Below are 17708 nucleotides of genomic sequence, written 5' to 3'. Positions count from 1 at the left end.
ATCAGGCCAATTACCTGTTGAGGAAAGGAAAAACTCAACTCAAACCTGAGAGAAACTCACCTCGGCTGCGCATGCGTTTTAGCCAATTGCCAAATTTCTGCTGCGGCTTCGGCTTCTGCTTCTGTTTCTGTTGCCTTAAATCTAAACGGCGGCTAGGATTGCAGCACTCTGGGCGAGCTGAGCGATACGAGTATCTCACAGATACATTCAAGCGAATCTGAATCTGAACGATCGGCTCGGCCGTAAAGCACTCGTACTTAGTCGGCGATCGCTGCCGAAGTCGTCGCAAGTCTGGGGGTTTTAAACAAAAACGTCTTGCCCAGACGACGGTCCATTCATGCCAGTTTTTCATTTCGACGCGTCAACTTAAAACGACACATGCTCTCGCCAGCGGGCGCGATCGTCAGTAAATGCGGCTAAATAAATCCACACAGTTCGACGAGTGTCTGTGCGAAGGATAATGCTGTAGTATGAGTTCTTAAAAACCAAAAAACAAGCAAAAAACAAATCGTAATTGGCACAAAATCAATTCGTTTGCGGCAGTGAATATGCGAAAAGTTTAAATCGGACCCAAATAGATTCCAATCGTAGTTCCACTAGCGAAAAACAAACCTTGGATTAGCCGTGCGGCGCCTGAGAATTTTCGAAACGTAAGTGACAAACGGGGCGTATGAGTTATGGCCTCAGGGCGTATGTGCAACATTCTGTGTGGTGGCAAAACATAGTAACTATCAAGTGTGGTTTCATTAATTATAATCCGCGTGTCAAGAACGGAATTTTATTAATGTGCTTCTGTTAAAGGTTTCGCGGATTGGCGGTAATGTTTTCATTAACTGCCTAAGAATAATTGGTCTGCAATTTATTTAGCTTACTTAATTATTAACCCTTGACTTCAATCGCATAGGTGAACAAACTTTTATTGATTGATTAGAAACAGAATATATATTCTTTGTGATGTGACTGCATAATTGAATTCAAATTAAGTCGAAAGGAACTTAAATAATTTTAATCATTTATTTATTGCTTGGAATTAGATTATTTCTCTTGAATATAATTAACTCAAATATCGTGATGGAAATTGCAATTGTTCATGAACTGAATTAATTTTGTGTGTCAATAGAAATGTTCTGCAACCTCTTTAAATTCAAATAAGGAGTACTTATCTGATTTAAATTGAAATCGAAAATATAATTAAATACATTCTGTCAACGAATAAAATTTCAATAATGCTATATTTATATTGTTTTATTATCGACTTATCAGTTTCATCAGCGGCGTGCTTATATAAACTCAAATAGTCAACCCCCTGCACCTTTTAATCGAAATGCAGTTCAATGTGCGCATTTAATTGGATTATAAACATTAACGGAGCTGTCAAAAATATCATTTTATTCGCCAGACGGGAGCAAATCAATTAAGCTGATTGCGAAAAATTCACTGGACAGCCGGCAGCCTTATCACTGGGATGTCAAAAATCTAGACTACTCAGAAAAGCCCTTGCCCAATGACTCTTGGGTTGTTTGCTTTAATTTATAAACAGTTTGGTTTGCTGTTTCTGCCTTCGTTTTTGGCTCATTTTTGCAGTCTGCAATTAAGTGTGAACATTTTGCAAGTTATGCAAAATAACGGCAATGTGGTTATGAGCGGTCATTTCTCGTATGTTTGTCTCTTGGCCAAATGCATATTATTCGGAGTCTGGCGATCTGTTTTAGGTTTTGGTTTTTGGTTTTTTGGGCGATTTCGCAAATATGCCACCGCAGACACGTACCAAAAACCCCACAATGATGCGTTTTCCCCACCCCTGATTATTATTTGACCCACATGCACGCTGAGTAAAGGTCAATGTTAAGGTGAAATTGAAAAAGCCACTGAAGTAAGGTCACCCAGCTTTGCTTATTTCCCAATGGAACTAGAGGGCTGACATATAACATAGATCTTTCTAGTTTATGCGTCAAAATTCGCTATTGATTATTGACAAAACCGTATGTTTTACGAACTCCCATGCCATTTCCGCAGATCTCGCAAAATACTGTTTATGACCTTAGTGGCAGAAAAACTGAAATACTGAAATACTTGAAGCAAATAAAAGTAATAAAAGTTGAGACATTTGTGTGTGAAATGGTGTGAAATTTAGGGGCCAGCGCAAACAGATGTCCAAAAAACTAACAATCTATGACGATATATGCGTTGGTTTTAAAAGAATATTTGAACTTAACTGAAATATACGTTATGTGGGAAGAAGCTTTTTAGAAAACTAGAGTAGAAAACTAAAGTTGTTAGTATATAAAGGTTAAAGCACATTTAAGTCTTTCAACATCCATCAGCCACTCTTCGAGCCCCATTTTATCACGCCACATTTGGGATTAGTCCAATCAGTTTCACTTTCAAGCGAACCGCAGACAACAATTTAGGCGAAATTTCCAACGCTGTCTACACCTCCTAGAGCACTTAGTTGGTCATCCCAACCCACCCAGCCATCCATCCAGTTGTCCGCCCACCGATTTGCGAGACTTAAACGTGGACACAGAAGTTGTCTTAAATTAACCGCAAGCGAAAAAATACCTTTAAGTGCAATAGACGTCACACAAAAGGCCGCTTTTGTTGCGTTGCTTTGCTGCTTTCCTAACCGTTAAATTGAAATATTGACACAAGTTTTGTGATGAGTGTAGCTATTTTTTGTGTTTTTTTTTCCGTGAATTTCTGATTCATTTGACCACGGCCCGGGGCAGGCACACTTGCTAATAACGCGAACATACAATATTTGGCAGATAGGTTTACATAATGAGCCGGGCCATGCTCTTTAATAACCAACTGATTGGCCCCCTGATAAGAGCCGAGAAATTGGCAAATTGCCATTTGGCGGCTTAAAGTGCGAGAAAGCCATCAATCGCTAATTTCTGGCCGCGGGCGAGACAAGCGAATCGGCTGGCTATAAGCTTATATAGTGACTTAGGTCAGGATTGAAGTTGCCGGCCCACACACACTCGCGCACGACCTTGCCGGCCTTATTTCTCTGACAACCAGATCAGACCCTTCTCAAAGCGAACGAAATTGATTCATGACTCGCAGAAAAAGCCTGCTCGAAAAGGGCTTTATGATTCGGTGGAAATTCTCAAGCGTAATTGGAGCATTTCGCGTATCGTTTCGCCAAAAAAAAGGCCATAAAAATGTTCCCAAAAATAGACAGCGGGAGAGTGTGGTGCGCGTATAAATTACAACACTCGACGCAGCTGCTGCCGAGTATTGGAAAATATTTGCCAATAATTCAGCTGTTGATGGAGCGGCCGGCAACGCTTCAGTGATTGGCCACGGTTTCAGCCAAGTCCGCGACTTGGACGAGCACTGCAACACCGTCCAGACTCCATGACGTTCACAACAATCTTGTTAACGCTTTTTGCCGCTCTCGGGCTTCGGGGGAACGCGTGTCAAATGCCGGGGCAACTAATCAAGTGATTTTGAAGATGAGAGCTCAATTAGGGCATGCCAATTGAAAAGGCATTTATCAAACTACCGCAAAAAAGGGAACTTTTATTGGGGGATGTACTTGTTTGGCTGGAAATCTGAGAGGGAAAAGTAATTAAAGTAAATAAAATTACAAACAGTTTGATCCCACAATGTCAAGTTCGTTTTCTAAGTCTTTCGTTTTAGTTGTGCGAACTCTGCTTGCACCACTTTTTCAATTCCTTCAACAACAATTATTATAACATGAAGTTGAATGTTAATGTTGAATTACTTAATGCCATTTAAATTGTATACATGGCTCGTGCAGTGTTTGCCGCTGTTGTTGTACCATTTATAGAATGATTTGTTGCGCTTGGCCTGGCTAGCTGAGCTATGAGCTATATGCCCATGTAAATATACCCATCGCTTTCGCTCCCGATGCGTTGTATCTTAATTGAGCTGAACAAAACGATGGCATAATAAAATAAGACTTGGATGAAGTCTGCTCTCCGCCAAGGAAAGTGTGGCGCTACCAAGCGGAAAGCGCTCACACAGAAAGAAATTACGTATTACTTTTAATTTGACTTTAAGCAAGGAATAAATTACCATCGAATTATATGAACCAATCGATTTTTCAGAATCCCTACGGAAGCAAAAAGTAATGATAAAAGAGTCATAATAATTAGGGCTATTAGGGCGCCTTTAAGTTTTTTTCCGTGCACTTAGCCGTTATGCTGCTGGGGGCATAGCCAAATAAATACCCTGCCCCATGTGTAGGCTGCAATTAGAGGTAAATGAGAGAGCACTTCTGGTTCCAACGGAGACTTCCGGAAAGATTTTTATGTTTATCTCAATGTCAACAGCGGAAAAGATGAACGAACCTTTCGCATGTGAAATCGAACAAAAAGAGGCAACCCACAGTTTCAATAATTGCATACAATTTGCCAATCAACGCGTTCCCAACGATGCCAATTATGAAATGCCAGGCCCTTGTGTCCATGTGTCCATGTGCTCGTCCCTTTTGTGGGCGCACCTCTTGGCCATGGCTTATGAAGCCATTCAAGTGCCTTCGGCCAAGGAGGAAAAGGAGCAAAAGGAGGAAAAGGAAGCAGATGAATCCAAAAAATTGATATTTTATATATGTAATAACAGCGCAGGAAAGAAAGAAAAAATAATAACGACCATAAAATTATAAAGCGTTGGCTGCCAAAAAATTAAGCAGAAATTTATTAAAAATGCATAAAACAGGCCGAAATCTCGCACTCCAGCCAAAAAAAACTGGATCCCTCTGCAGCTGGGGATGGTAAATGGTATCTGCGGGAAAGAGAAAAAGTGGCGCGTGACCTTCGCACCACTGAGCAAAAAGTGCACAGTAACCTGAAACTGCGGCTGTGCGAAATTATTAAATCAGCAGCAGCTTCACAGTCACAACTGCACTCCCAAGAAACCAAAACAAACAAGTGCAACAAGAGGAACGACATCGCAGCCATCAGACATCAGACAACGGACAGCCAGTTGGAGAAGAAAGAGGAGGAGGAGAAACAGGCACTCCAGCTGGTGGCTACTGTTTGCAAAGAGGCAACATCGCCGAATGAGTCAAGGAAAGCAGCGAACTTGAGATACACTCCACCGAAGTTAAGGAAAATATTTGGCAACATGTAGGGAAGGCAAATGCTAGCTATTGCCAACTGATTAAATTTAATAAATACTCTTTCTGTAAGTTACAACACCATTAATTAAAATGCTTCATAAGTACAAGAAAACCAAAGCCATACATTGCGTTTGGTTTTGCCGACTGGTTATTCCAGAATCCCCGCGGCATGCCAGTGTTTGCCCAATGTTTCCTGCCCATTTAAAGTTCACGAAGCCATAGCTAAATGTGGGTTTTTCCGAAATTGATATCCTCCCTCCCAGTGAGTTTAACACAATACCCCCAAGCAGGCGCCACAGAAGGCGCAGCTCTTGACTCACACTTCGAAATGCACGCGAACAGCAGCCACATCCACAGCCACATCCACAGCAGCAACATGAGCCGCAGCAAACTGCAGCAAAGTGCAGCAGGTGCAAGCGGGAAGGCAGATTTTCGGCAAATGCCAACGAAGTGGCTCAGTGGCTCGATGGCCAAGTGGCCTGCTGGCCAGGCAACCTACTTCTGGCACTACTTTTGCTGCAACTGCAATCGAAAGTGAGGCTGAGCGACTGTAACTGGGACTGCGATTGGGACTGCAACTGGGACTGGGCATGGGTATATGGATGGAAGCCATGGAATCGGGTTGGGTATCGTCGGCGTCAGCTGTTAGAAAGCTTCGCTGGCCGAGCTGGACATGGTGCTCCAGTGGCGGCGAGAGGCATGTGGCGGCAGTTGCGACACATCCAGCCAGTTGCCATATACACCTCTGGTCTGGCCGGGGATATATGGCTATTATAAAACCGTATTTAGGTCAATCGAATTTCGCATTTGGCATTTTGAAATTTCTTTACGCAAATGCTTGTGCTATTTTTTAATGATTTTCTAGCCAGGCCAATCCAGTCCAGAGTCTCACTGTGCCGGTGTCTTATTTTCCGATTGCATAATGTGCTTATGCCAAAGAAGCCAGGTGACCACGCCGTGGCCAATAAGCACTACAATAAGCGCAAAATTGTAAAAAACGTGTTTAACTTTTTGTTGTTTCTCCCCCTCCCGATTTTACCACTTTATTTATTTTCTTCTGCTCCGGCGAGCTGGGAACTTCTTAATGGATTGGCGTTGGCCATTGAGGCGTGACTTTCGGCAGAGGAGTGTGCAACAAGGGGTTAATGGTGGGGGTGGAGTTTCGCACCGCAAGATGATAAATAATAGCCACTTCCGACTGTTGAATGTTGAATGCTGAATGATGAATTCTGGACTTCGAATGAAGTCGTTATCCAGAAAACCTCGCTCGTTTCCGCATCCTTTCCCTTTGAATACCCTTGAGAAGTTGGCAAATTAAATGCGGCCTTAATTATTTTATGCTCATTAAGCGCACAGCTAAATATTTGCCCTGCCAAAATGGCAAAAAGTTAAGGCAGCTCCTCTTGGCCCAAAGCGGTTTACAATCTGGCTGCAATTAAAAGAGATACCCAAAAAACATCGCGAAACAAAGTACAAAAGATATAAATGTCATTAATTGGGTTTAAATATTGTTGTTTTCTTATTTTTTTCGTGTATCCAACTTTACACAACTTTGTTCATAAACAAAAATCGCTCAATTGTGACAGCCGTTTAACTAACATTTCAGTTATGTCATAAGTCCATTAAAAATAATTTGCCCTCACTTGAGATGCGGCTTAAATGAAAATCTTGGTAAATGACCAAATGGGCTATGAGCTCACACTCGCAGCGACAAAACTAAAGTTGAGAGTAGAGAGTCCAGTTCACGCATAAATCCAGGTATGCAAAGTTCGTTGCCTCAGTCATTTGTTTTTTTCCGCACTTTGCATAGGAATATTCTGCTTTGCACAATACAAATCCAAGTGTCACCGCGACTAAACTCGATTATTGATCATGTGCACTGATTACAATTCCCCGTTGGCCGAGATCATAAAATTTTCCAGGCTTCGCCCATAGTTACCATTTTAGAATTTTATTTATTAGCATGTATTAGCATTTTTCGAATGAAAAATAAGGCACAAGGCATTAACAAGACATATAAAAACAATTAGTGGAACAATTTCAGCATGAAGCAATTAGCCTAATAGATTTATGGAAAATTTATGGAAATCCAAGACCTAGCAAAGGGCTGCTTTTCATTTTAGGCAGTAATTATAATTATAGTAAAATCAATATTATTCATAATAATTACTAACTAAACTGTAAATAAATTGTATTGGTACTTCTTAAGTTGTTTACGATATGATTTTATCACGTGCATCGACCTGAGTTTGATTCCGCATTGCCTGATTAATACACTGAGATCGAACTGAGATCTTCACGTTTTCCTGGACCCATAGATAGATTCCAATTGATTTTCTGCATTTTCAATTAGTAAGCAAATGAAACTGTGCCGGTAGCCAGCCAGTGGCTGCTGCCCAATTAGCATATTGTCTGTGGCTTAAGGTAACGACCTGCCAGCGGAGAGGGTTCCCCGCCACTCACGTAGCGAGTGACAAATGTATTTACGCCATGGAGCATTTATCAGCCACCGGGCTAATAAAAACATATATTATTATACTGTTGTAACTGAATTTATGGCACGATTCATTGCGGTTTCAGTAGGTCCGCTTAAAAATGCAGCTAATCACAGCCAAATCTTTGGAGAAGTATGCCAAGGTTGGCGGTGCGAGGTTCTAGAAATTCTTCGCATCTCCTGCTGGTTAGACAAACGACCCCAGGAAGTACTTGACCGACACGGCAGGCCATTTAAATTATAATTGCCTTCTATAAATATGTTGTTGTCCCCTAGTCGCCGTTGAACTAATCCACCTGAACCGCTTTTTATTGCTACTATCTCCGATAGACTTGAATTATGGGCTTGGAGAAACATTACCTGCGATATGGACGCACCGCTAGAGATCACCTCCTTGACTGGGCCACCTGTGGGCGTGGTCGACGACAGCAGCAGCAACAGCAGCAGCAGCAACTGCAACAGCAGCATCCACAACAGCAGCAACAACATGCACAGCCATCACAGGGGTCAACTGCCACGGGGCGGAGGTCCCGCCCCCATGTGACACACAGGGGAACGCCGCTCTCCATGCTGATATCAAATGGAGTTAGGATTAGCAATAGTAAGTACACCCCACTTAATTACAGCGCAAAATTTGCCAGTCATCCCAGTGTATACAAAATAATGATGCATAAACAAGGCGTATTTGAAAGCTAAAACAATTAGTACATAAATTTCAGCATGAAGCAAATCACTAATGGTAGTTGCGGAAAATTTATTTAAGAAATAGGTGAAACTTCTTTAGCATAATATAATCACCATATTGGGAGTTTTCCCATACTACTTTGACAAGTTTTCCCGAAAAGGAAATGCCTTGACTGACAGACTCTTATCACCTTCGACAGACAACAAGAAAACTGAATTAAGGAAAAATGTTATTAAATGCTCAATTAGCTAGCTAAAAGTCAATATCAACTGCCAAATTGGTCAGATGCTTGTTGAGTTCGCTGAAAGCAAAGACCATACCCACACTGGCAAATTGACAGTTTGACAAAAATACCGCAAAATGCTGTTTACAAAACTGGTCATCCAAGAACCGCAGCCAAAAAAATGAAAAACTAGTCTTTGGCCGAAAGGAAAAACCAAGAGGCAAAAATACAAAACAATTTAGAGGCAGACTTGAAAACGAAAAGTCGAAAACAGCTAAACTAAGCAGCCAGCCAGCTACGCGCAGATGTAAATCAAGGAAACACACACAGACACGAACTCGAGTTTTCCAATTCGAACTGAGATTGTAGCGTTCTATGCAATGGCCGACATTGCGTATACGCCGAGTGAGCCGAGCCAAGCCAAGCCAGCTAGGCTTAGTTAGTCGAAGGCAGCCAAGTGTGCAAGCAGCCAGCCAGCTAGCCAGCCAGCTAGCAAACAGTAACTAGTAACCATGGCCAAGAACGTTCGCCAGAGAGGGACGGCAGCAATCTGAACTTGGCTTAGACTGAAGCCCAGGCTCCGTTTGTTTACGTTTCGCTTTTCACTAGTTTTTTGGTTGAATTTTGTGTATTTTCTGGTTTCGGTTTCACTTCGTTTTCGATTGTCGCTTGTATAGAATTATTTTTTAAGCGCTTTGCACTTGACTATTGGCCTGGCTTTATTGCCATGTTCGCCAAGTGCCTTGCTATTGGACTTCTACGGGATGCTGTTTGGCCACGGCGCAATTATGGGTACTTCTGTTGGACGTGACGATCGCCGAAGGACTTATCTGAGATATATCTGTACGATAAAAGGCCAAAATAGCCAAGCTTTTAATTGGCCTCCATATACTGGCTTATATGAGAGAAGCTGTCTAGCTGTTAAGTTACTTCTTGTTGAGGAAGCTAGCTGATTTCTCTTGGGCAATTCTATTGCCAAGCCTGAGCATAACAAACAAACAACAAGCAGCATTAAAAACAGAAAATTCGCAATTGAAAACTATGTGGCCAGCAATACTAGCCACTTTTAACTGCCAAATACTCGGACTTACGAAGACCAATACCAGCAACTAGCCACGAGCTCATTCAAAGCAAATATGAAAATGTTGCCAAATCAATGGCTAAGACATTTGGGGAGGGGATGGGGGGGCGAATGGCCACACAGAAAGCAATTGAACTTGATGGTAATAACACTACTTAATATGTATTACAAAGTATTGATTAATGTAGTGAAACGTTAAGGTACTTTACCTCAATTGATTCAAGTGGTTGTGTTAATTAGTGGTATTTATCCATCGGCTTGTGAGTACTTCCGCCCTAGTATTTCTCGCTGTGCAGCTGAAGCTGCTAGACAGTGAATGAGCGCCGAAAAAGAGTGAACGAGTGGGTTCCGAGTGGATTCAAGGGGCCAGTGATAGCGACAGTGAGTTGAGTGCTGGCGAGTGCGAAATCAAGTAGCCGCCGTGGCTGCCGTGTGGATTGGGAGAGTGAGCATGAATAAACACATGCAGGTTGCTTATGGCCAATTCTATGTCTTAAGTGGGTGGGGGGATTGGGGGGCTCTAGACGCGGGCGACGTGCTTTTGGCCATTTGTTTGGCCGGCTCAAACAGAAACAGGCGCGATGGTTGCAGTCGATGCAGTGCCTCAAGTGGCTCAGCCCAGCTCAGCTCAGCTCTGCCGAAGAAGAAGAGTTCCCGATGGCAGCGGACTCTTTGGCAACACCGAATCTGCGAGTCTGCGAGTGTAGTGTACTTTGCGATTATATAACCAGATGCTGGCATTAAGGCCTGGCCAAGATCGTGCCTCAGCTTCGGCTGCTCTGCGTCGGAATTTTTAAGATGTTGACACAGAATGCAGTCAACCAGAAGCCAAAATAAATATATTGCTTGGAAAACGCATAAATATTGAAAAGGTATACTAAATCTTTAAAAGTTGTATATATAAAATGAGAAGCAATAAAGAGAATCCATTATTATATAATACGAACCACAACTCATGCATATAGGAAGTCTGCGAAACATTTATGAAGAAAAATGTTTTCGTCCGTTAAGTTTGGTATCTTCCCATATTAATCTAAATGGGGTCATCAATAACATTCCATTTCGATCTTGGCTGACTCAACCGCGTGGAAGTGCCAGTTCACTTTCCACTCTGGGTTTCTCCCCAGGATTTCCGCTACGAGCCTTCGCAGTGTTTGCCTTTCATCTCGGGGCAAACTTTCCAGATCCAGTTCCAGTTCCTAACCTTCGGCCTTCGCATCTCTTCATGCATACCCTCCTTTCGGCTGGGTCCTTATCCCGACCGAGAATCAGTTGTAAATGCTTTAATTAAGGGCCGCAACGCGATAACTTAAATGCAAAATTGCGCGAAGGCACGTCTCGGTGGCCAGAAACCGGTTGCAATGTTTGTGTTTTTTTTTGGTTTCGTGAGACATGCCCATAGCCATTGCCCTTTGTTTCGGCTAATTGGCCAGTTCTGTCAGTGCTGGCCACTAAGGGATCTCCAAATCGAGTGTATATAGCTTACGGATAGAAGATCGGCGGAGGAGATGCGGTCACGTGATGCAAATTGTAACGCGTACGAGGAAGTGATCTCGGACCGCCAGGAATTGCTTGGATTATTTGCTTAAACAAAAGTGTTTACATGGCCATAATGATTTTGGGGGAGGGGCAGCCGGATCAGGTCTTGGATTATTGTTATTTGCACGGCACGTTCTTAGGCGAAATCTCGGCTCGATTGTCTCGGACATTGCAACTGTTTAGCTCTATTGTTAATGGACACGGCATGGTATTGTCTATATGCGGGTCTAGAAACTGTCTATTGAAATGGTATATGACCAGCACGCTTTGTTGCCTTTTCGCCGCCACTTTTGTTGGCCAAGAGCTGCGAGGCAGCTGCAGCTTTACGGACGGTAATTGTGAGCGTTAATTTTAACAGGCAATTGGGAAACTTACGTTTATTCTTTTTCACCTTTTTCTGTTTTTATTTTTGTTTTTGGGGCCAAGCCTCAACAGAAACTACAAATAAAAGCAGGTTCCATAGACCTCCCAGCCACCAAATGTTTCACTTAAGCCTCCCAGCTAATATTACTGGCCATTTAAATTGTCTCATTTAAACAGTTTGAAAGTATACGGCAATTGCAGAGCTCTTAGGTTTTTCTCGCTTTTCTTAAACATTTGTGCGTGGTTTTTGGCTAGCTGTTGAGTTTAGAAGCTTGAAAATATGAGAATCGCGTGCTCAGCTGCAATTTTCAAAAGAAACGAGCATATGACACCAGCGGCCAAGTCCAGTTAAGGCAGAGGCGCACAGAAAAGGGGTCCCAGTAGCATATTTACTATAGTTTACAATAAGTATTACAAAAGATTTACTTTTGTTGTGAGTACATTGTACTCAAGTATGAGCAGGTAATCGCTTGTAAGAGCCAAACCCCTGCAAAGAAAACATAACTCAACACAGAAATATCCAAGTAAGTAGCCACAACAGCGTTTACTTGGGGATCAGCATAATTGTCAACAGTCGTCGTTCGCTGACGTATCAATTGTGTGCCAAATGTTTAGTGACCATATCGCTGCGGCTATATGCCTATATGGCTATATGTATCTTCCCAGCGCGCTCAGAAACCCGATTTGCAATAGCCGTTCGATTGCAGTAACATTATAGCTTTGGAGAACTGAACAACCGAATAAAGCCTTCCGTTGAGGCGCTGTCTTCCCTTGACCTTGGCTCCGAAATGTTATGTGCCTCGTTTTATGACACTTGTTGTCGCATTTTCGGCTTTTTACTTCACTCTCCTTTTTGCGCAACTTTCTCTGGGACAGAGTTTATGACCGCCGAGCTCTTCAGGGTCAGTGGAACATGAATTTAGCCAGGCAAAGAGTGATTCAATGCACATACTCCCATAATCCGGCTATGTTTTGACAGCAAGTATTGCACCCATATTGAAAATATGGGCTTAATGTGTTCCAAGCTGATTTATGGCACTCGCGGTGTAGATCTCTATAACCAAGTGCATTTATATCGCACTCTTACAGAAGTAAATAGTTAGATCAATAAGTTAAAGTCTTTAAAGTGTTAAACATACTTTTAAATCAAAAATATATTTTACATATTTAGTTCTTACTTGGAAACACATATTTATTATCCCTGCTATTTATTTCGTGTAGAGTACTTCTGGATTCGTTTTTCGCAGCCGACTTCCTTCCCTTTTTACTTATTTTTTCGACCTTATCGCTGACGTCGCAGCTTTTGACTCAGTGACCTGCAAAATCGAAGCAGCTTTTTATAAGATAATAAATAAAATTGAAATTTATGTTGTTTCAAAACGCTTCACCTTGCACTTTTTCGGGGCGGCGGCACTTTTTGGCGAAACCTGATAGCGAAAACGCTTTTTCTTGATCGGATTGGCGTGGCGATCAGTTCGTTGACTGATCGCCGCAAGTACAGAAAAACCCGTGAAAATACTCAGAACCCGTTGGCATTGTATGCCCATCATTTTCATCATCTTTATCATCATCATCATCATAATAATCAGCGGAATCATCAGCGGATTTGAGATGCTGCTGGCCACGCCCAACGCCTCCAAATGCCAGCAAGGTGATGTGGATGTGGATTTTGAAGTTGATGTTGATGTTGCGGACGTCCAATGTCCAGAGACTAAGTGCATGGGCCAATTAACATTGCATCGGCCGAGATTCAGTTTCAATTAGTGATAACAGAGGGTCGTAAATTTTGGCAGCTGTCATACGTGTATATGCTGCAGCTGTATGCTGTATGTCCGCTGGCGATAAGTCGGCCAAGATCGCGATTGACTGCCCACGAGATGGCGAATCTGAGTGTTGACCATTGTAATTGCGTGTGACATCCGTGAAATTGCACCGTGAAATTCGCAAATAATTTTATTTTATTTACCTTACGAAATTCCACAAAAAAGCGGCATTAAAAAGGAATATGAAAAGCTGCACATCAGGGGGTAATTTGCGTCACTATTCAGTCAACAAAACTGGGTTATATAACCCAAGCATTTTGCTCTGCTTTCTAATACTGTCCAAGTTATTTTTAATAATAGCACTTAGCTAAGTCTTGGTAATCAGCAAAATAATAACTTTTTATTTCTTCTTCTCTTGCAGATAGACTAGCTGTGATAATTATTGGGATAATTACTTTAATCTTAGGCATTATTTTATCCTCCATGCCCTGGCTGGATTATTTTATACTAAAGGTAAGTTCTCCTTGGAATCTGATCTGCAAAGGTTTTAATTCTGGTGAACTTTAGAACTTAAGGCTGTGGAATGATACACTGAGTTATCATTATTGGCAAAGGCCCGGCGTCATCCGACTGACCAAGCTCTACATCTACAACGTGACCAATCCGGATGGATTCCTGCGCGGTGAAAAGCCACACCTGCAAGAAGTTGGTCCTTTTGTCTACAGGTAAGCCAAGCAGCTGCTGTATTTGGCCATAAATCGCGGCAATTGAAAGATTCGTTACGCCTTTCCGGACACCTCAGGTTGGAAAACCTTTGGGCATAGATAAATTTCCACGGCCGCTTTGGCACAGCACTCCGATTGGTCGCGGTTAGCTGGGAAGTTGATGTCTTAATACCTGTAATTAGAATCGCAAGTGGCTAAAAGCAATTCAAGTGGCTAAAAATATTAGCTACGGTAACGGTACGGTTAATGGTTAACTTATTGAACTTTTAGGAGGGATAATTAGGGGCTTAGGAAGTGATATCTGATTTATTTCCTCGACTCTGAGACTACTGAATTCCGGATTCAGCAATTCACTGCTAGTTAATTATAGTTGAGAAGTTCCTAAAACTATTGCAAAAGTTACAAAGTTATACTTTGTGTTTTGGCCTTTCAAGTGTCGTAGTTTGATTTTCTTTAAAATGGGTGTAAAAACTACCTCCACTTAGTTATATCTTTGCATATCAGGATATATATTTCTATTAATCACTTAAGCGACTGGGACTTATCGAGATCAGATTAAACTAAGCCTGGGAATTAGCCACGGCAATGTGCAAACAATTGAATTATCTCTTCGGATTTTAACACCCAATCAAACTGGCCAACAGCCGTGAGCCGCCGTGCAATTAGTTGGCCAATTAAACCATGAGCTCACAGCTCTTGAAGGCGATTTTCCGCCGAGTGAGATTGCAACATCTAGAGCTAGTGCAAATGCAATGCAATGCTTAATAATAGGCCTCCACATGGACAGCCCGAACTGAACCCGTTTAAATGAAGGATAACCTGAGAGGGTTCGGTTCAAAGTGATCAATCATTCAATCACTGCATCACAAGCTTAGATTTAAATTAGCATGGGAATCTCGGCTGGTGATGATAGGTTTAAAACTTGTGGCCATTATGACAATCGAGGCCCAAAGTGCCCGTCATTCGCTGCCACTTTTTATGTTGCTTCGACTCGTTTTGCCTTTTGCTTTTCCCCGGCCGAAACTGAACTTGACATTCAATTGCTTGGCTTTTTGATGGCCGCCCCTGACTTTGGACCACGAAGCCGAGTCCGCAGCACGTGCCGATTAATGATAAGACATTATTTTCTCTTTCGGCGCTTTTTACAGGGAAGACATGCAGAAGGTGAATGTCAAGTTTCACGAGAATAACTACACCGTGTCATATCAGCATAAGAAGATACTGCAATTTGTTCCTGAACTGAGTATTGATAAGGACACGCCCATAACCACGCCCAATATTCCCCTGCTGGTAAGGATATCTACTATTCAGTAGCTGTGTATACTGTTTCCAATATTTTTTTCATTGAATAACATTCCTAATACTAATTACCTTCCCAAAGACCCTCACCAGTCTCAGCCCGAAGCTGGGATATCTCCTGTCCAAAACCATATCCGTAGTGGTAACGGCTGCCCAATTCAAGCCCTTCATCAACGTCACTGCCGAGCAGTTGGCCTTTGGCTACGACGATGCGCTGGTGAGCTTGGCCCACAGGTTTTATCCGAAGCACATGAGACCGATGGAGAGGATGGGTCTGCTCCTGGGCCGCAATGGCACCCTCACGGAGGTGTCCTCCGTCAAGACGGGCATGGACAGCATGGACCAGTTTGGCTACATAGACCAGCTGAATGGGATGGATCACCTGCCGCACTGGAGTGAGCCGCCGTGCACGAGTATAGCTGGATCGGAGGGATCCTTCTTTCCGCCGCGGGAACTCACCAAATCGGAGATGGTTCATATATACGACAAGGATTTGTGCCGGATTATCCCACTGAAATATGTGGAGAGCGTGGAAAAGGATGGCATAGCGGCGGATCTGTTCCGGCTGCCCAATAATTCCTACGGCGATTCCGCACACAATCCGGAGAACAAGTGCTACGATAGCAGCGAGTATGAGCCCATTCAGGGTCTGCAGAATATCAGTCCGTGCCAATATGGCGCCCCCGTTTACATTTCCAATCCGCATTTCTTTGAATCCCACCCAGATCTTCTCAATTCCGTGGAAGGCCTAAAGCCAGAACGTGAGAAGCATGAGACCTACTTCAAAATACAACCGGTGAGTGAATTTAATAACATATTATAAACTTAAAGTATCAAAGTCACCATGGAAATGTGAGCTCCAGCATGTGCTTACGTAGTTTAATTCGTATCTTAAATGTAACGTTCTTATATGACGCTCGTGTTTTTTCCGCATCGCTCTTCTAACTTAAGTGATTTCTGTTCTGTATTAGAAACTTGGAGTTCCACTGGAGGGTAAAGTGCGGATACAGCTGAATCTCAAAGTGACACGTGCCAAGGACGTCTACCCAGTGCGTGATTTTCGAGACTTTGTCTTTCCGGTCATGTGGCTGGAAGAGGTGAGCCATCAAATGCCCAAAACACACCCAGAAAATCTATTAAGCTGCAAACTTCAACTTTATAGGGCATCTCTGAGCTGACACCTGCCATCAAGCGCTGGATTTACTTGGGCACAGTGATAGCCCCGAGTGCCGTGCCCATCGGATCCTACCTGATGATCCTGGGCGGAGCCTTTGCCATCATCTTTAGCTTTGTGAGAGCCTACCAGAACTTTGTGTTCGCCCGGGATCCCACGCTAGAGATCCTCGAGATGGGCAGGAGGTCCTTGAGGCGGGGCAGCAGTTTCATAGCCCATCAGCAGCACAGGTTGCTCGTTCATCATCGGGACAGCTACTCCCTGCTGCGACATGGACCCATGGCCACCTGTTTGGGGGAGGGAAACCGGGAGGAGGACGCGCAGCCCATCATCGATGGAAGCCTCAGTGCAGGAATCAGTCAGGAGTCGTAGTTGCAGATATAGACGTACAACTAGATCCTTAAGGTGTGAATGCTTGAGTCTGCGAGAGTGTGTGTGTGTGTGTCTGCGAAGACTTAATCTTAGTTTCGTTCTGGCCAAATTCGTGGCATATACTTGACGTTCTTGCCACTGCATATGCATTATCATTACTCAGTTTCCACATCGAACCAATCAATCATATTCATCTTGCTGCTACTAACGCCAAACGGGTTTGCTAGTAACTTGTAACGTGTAACTTGTATCTTGTATCTTGTAGATAGACGTATGAATTTGTACACATTTTTGTCAATGGAATGCTACAAATAATTCACTAGTCAATGATTACAATGTGAAAAATGCAAGCACTCATTTCTAGTTTTGTTAGCTGTTAGCTTAGCTTAGTCGTAGACCTTAATTATATTTTATGTATTTGTTAAATAATGTTTAGGCTGAGGATGTACGAAATTATAAAATATATAAATGAGAACTTTACAATTTTCCAAATTCTGAGAGCTGGCTTAACCATTTTTAGACTAAAATTTTTTCGCTAGAACTCTTATATTTCTTAAAAATATCTTTAGGCTCCATAAATCCAAGCTGCAAGCATAAATCTGCTTGTTAAGAGCAGATTCTCCATCTCCGAGCTTCGGCAGTTCCCAGAACAATTTCTGACTCTTATAAATCAAGGCAAGTAAAAAACTGAAAAATGAACTAGAAAATAAACAGGAGTGCTGGCTTTTCGTTGCCTTGAAGCTTTTGTTGATTGACGCACTTTTGACGTTCCCACAATTCCACATATTTTCTGCTTTCCCCCCTTGAAAAAAAAGAATAAAATGAAAATACCCACACGAACACGGGTCGTATGAGCAATAAATTATACACAAGTTCTGCGAAAAGGGGCGGACGGGGT

At 42.6% G+C, this 17708-nt stretch overlaps 1 protein-coding gene across 3 annotated transcripts; it reads left to right on the top strand.

Annotated features, from left to right (window-relative positions):
- The first annotated feature begins 352 nt into the window (after positions 1 to 352).
- Positions 353 to 17281, top strand: LOC122616367 (lysosome membrane protein 2). 3 transcript variants are annotated; one of them, XM_043791799.1, is made up of 8 exons: positions 353 to 650; positions 7917 to 8187; positions 13662 to 13753; positions 13808 to 13965; positions 15114 to 15255; positions 15347 to 16060; positions 16236 to 16361; positions 16427 to 17281. In XM_043791799.1, the coding sequence occupies exons 2-8, from the start codon at positions 7926 to 7928 to the stop codon at positions 16808 to 16810; spliced, it is 1878 nt and encodes a 625-aa protein (XP_043647734.1). In that variant the 5' UTR covers positions 353 to 650; positions 7917 to 7925; the 3' UTR covers positions 16811 to 17281. The 3 variants fall into 3 exon arrangements, with proteins under 3 accessions (XP_043647734.1, XP_043647735.1, XP_043647737.1); XM_043791800.1 differs by lacking the exons at positions 353 to 650; positions 7917 to 8187 and adding an exon at positions 12848 to 13128; XM_043791802.1 differs by lacking the exons at positions 353 to 650; positions 7917 to 8187 and adding an exon at positions 13207 to 13504.
- Positions 17282 to 17708: the final 427 nt, after the last annotated feature.

Source organism: Drosophila teissieri, chromosome 3L (assembly GCF_016746235.2).
Source record: "Drosophila teissieri strain GT53w chromosome 3L, Prin_Dtei_1.1, whole genome shotgun sequence".
In the NCBI taxonomy this organism is placed as follows: Eukaryota; Metazoa; Arthropoda; class Insecta; order Diptera; family Drosophilidae; genus Drosophila; species Drosophila teissieri.
This window is presented reverse-complemented; position numbering and strand designations above follow the sequence as displayed.